Source organism: Octopus bimaculoides, chromosome 26 (assembly GCF_001194135.2).
Source record: "Octopus bimaculoides isolate UCB-OBI-ISO-001 chromosome 26, ASM119413v2, whole genome shotgun sequence".
NCBI classification, from domain to species: Eukaryota; Metazoa; Mollusca; class Cephalopoda; order Octopoda; family Octopodidae; genus Octopus; species Octopus bimaculoides.
Window position 1 is genome coordinate 26,446,255 of NC_069006.1, and position 2,515 is coordinate 26,448,769.

Below are 2,515 nucleotides of genomic sequence, written 5' to 3' on the forward strand. Positions count from 1 at the left end.
ATATATATATATATATATATATATATATATATATATATATATATACATGTATTGTAGGGGACAGCTTTTCTTTAAACATGTTGCATTAAAGAAACAAAAACCTATTTTTCTTTTTTGTTTTGTTTTTTTTTTCTTGGAATTTAATGTAGCTTTGGCCAGAAACAAACTTTGTGTTAGATTCTTGAAAAAAAAAAAGAGATAAGATATTTATGTTTTCTGTTCCCTTTTGTTGTGTTTCCAGATGAAGAGAGGGCATCGAACTGTTCTAATGACTATGATCGAAGTTCAGAAGTGCGGAGCAAGTTAAGCATTCGTCTTCCAAAGTGAGTTGTTTGTTCTGGTCTGGTTTAGTCTGTTTTTTTTGTTGAAGCGTTGCCAGTTCTACAATTGTGTGTCGATGTTTGTTTACTGAGAGAATGTCTGAGACAGAGAAAGAAGGATAACAGTGGCCATGACATTTACAGGCTCCCCTCCTCAGTTTTTGAGGAAGGAAGGATTTAACGAAGAAAATGGTTTTAATTTTAATTTTTAATTTCTTGTATTTACGCGTCTTTTTTCTTTCCTTTTTTTTTATGCTTCCCTTTGTCTCTTTCTGCTTATTCTTTCTGTCTCTCTTTCATTTCTTGTCTTTTAGAAATCTGAAGAAAATAAAGAAAGGTAAACACAGCCGCAAAACTCATTCGTCCTCTCAGTTGGAACTCGTTCAACCTGTGAAGAGCCTCGAAGATATTGTCATCTCAGGGGAGTTGTACCTCAAGAAGAAGCTGACATGGAGCAAGCGTTTTGTTGTGATCAGCGCTGGACGTCTCATGTGTTACAAATCAGAACAGGATCTTCGGCCTTGTGTCGTTGTTAACCTGGCTGGCTACTCTGTCAACTTTATCGATCGTGACAGTCGTCATGGATACGAACTGAAACTGGTGCACCCCACCTCTGAGACGCTCCATTTCTCTGTCGATTACCGTGACTGGGCTCTCATCTGGACTGAGGTAAGTAGATTCCTCCCTGGGACATGCTGTCTTCAGTTCTCTGATTCCATGTTTCTTCTGCTGCTACAAAAATGCAAGGGTGAGGAGTCGGATGATGTACCAAGGACCCAACTTTTACCATTTACTTTCACATCCCCTCACCACCCCTCACAGTCTTTTATTATAGAAACCTACCAGTCACTGCTGTTAGCTTATCATCTTCTCATGACATAGTTGAGTAGGTGTGTGAGGCCAGTTTCAACATAAAACAGAATATTTGGGCCACTGGATATGACTGGTTTAAAGGCTGAAAGGGTTAAGCCACTGGTTTGCCACAGTTGCTAGAGATGGTTGTCTGTAGAAGACCTGAAGGTTCCCATCTACTCTTGTGCCACCAGATTTTAGTAACTTAATTATTCTCTTGGATAGTTTGTCATCATTAACACATGTGCATATGTTTTGGTTAATTTTTGAATATTCTTTGATGAATTCTTTGCAGGGAATGAGATGTGTTTCTGAAGGTCGACCAGTTCCTAATTCTCCACACTTTCTCAACAGACCATTCAGTGGCCATTCCGATTCTGGGATGGGAAGCAGAGTAAGTAAACCATTTTGGACGAATTCTTCAAAAGTTTCTTTTGCTGGTTTTGTCATCCTTTCTCTGTGTATACATGTACACACACGCGCACGTGTGTGCATGTGTGTGTGTATGTCTATATGTATGTGTACATGTGTATGTATATGCTTATCACTTTGTATCCGCATATATTATGCGTGTGCAATCACCAACTAGTCCTTTTATTTCTGTTTTGTGTTCATGCACAGAGCAATACACACACACATGCATGCACGTGCACACACACGCACACACACACAGGTATCTGTCAATATTAGCATGTGTGTGTATGTGTTTTTGAGTTTCTGCATATGTGTGTGTGTGTGTGTGTGTGTGTGTATTCACCTTATGTAAATGTGGATCCAATAACGTGGCAGTCTCTCTGATTGGAGAGCCAGGAGACTCAAAGACCATTTGTAGCTGTCATTAATCTTCTTGTTTAAGAAGTCTAAATGTGTACTCTTACAACATAATAATACGCACACACACACACACACACACACACACACACACGCATAGACAGAAAACGGAATGAAGGTCATTCTTTCAAATCTCTATTGTTTTGATGCATTTTTACACCTTTTGTACATTGGTGAGATGTTACGTAATCTTTATCACCCATCCAAAGTGCACACACACACACACACACATTCAGATGTTGCGTGTTTGTTTTGCCTATGAAGGTATAAGTGTGTGTGTGTGTGTCTTTGTGATATACATTTATATTTATATATATATATTTATATTTATTATATTTATATATATATATATATGTATTTATATTTATTATATATATATATATATATATGTATTTATATTTATTATACTTATATATATGTCTCTGTTTGATATGATTTTATGCTTTTTGCAAATTTGTGTTATTTCAGTGTTGTAACCTGCCATGTTGGAAGCTTTTTTTTTTACCAATTTT

General features: G+C 36.9%; 1 protein-coding gene across 1 annotated transcript in view; it reads left to right on the forward strand.

Annotated features, from left to right (window-relative positions):
* The window catches only part of LOC106882118 (uncharacterized), a 27,860-nt gene that overhangs the window by 5,704 nt on the left and 19,641 nt on the right, over positions 1-2,515 (forward strand). Inside the window, exons 5-7 of the mRNA XM_052976949.1 lie at positions 239-323; positions 635-989; positions 1,468-1,566. Of these exons, the coding sequence (XP_052832909.1) occupies positions 239-323; positions 635-989; positions 1,468-1,566 (539 nt within the window). The remainder of the gene's footprint in view (positions 1-238; positions 324-634; positions 990-1,467; positions 1,567-2,515) is intronic.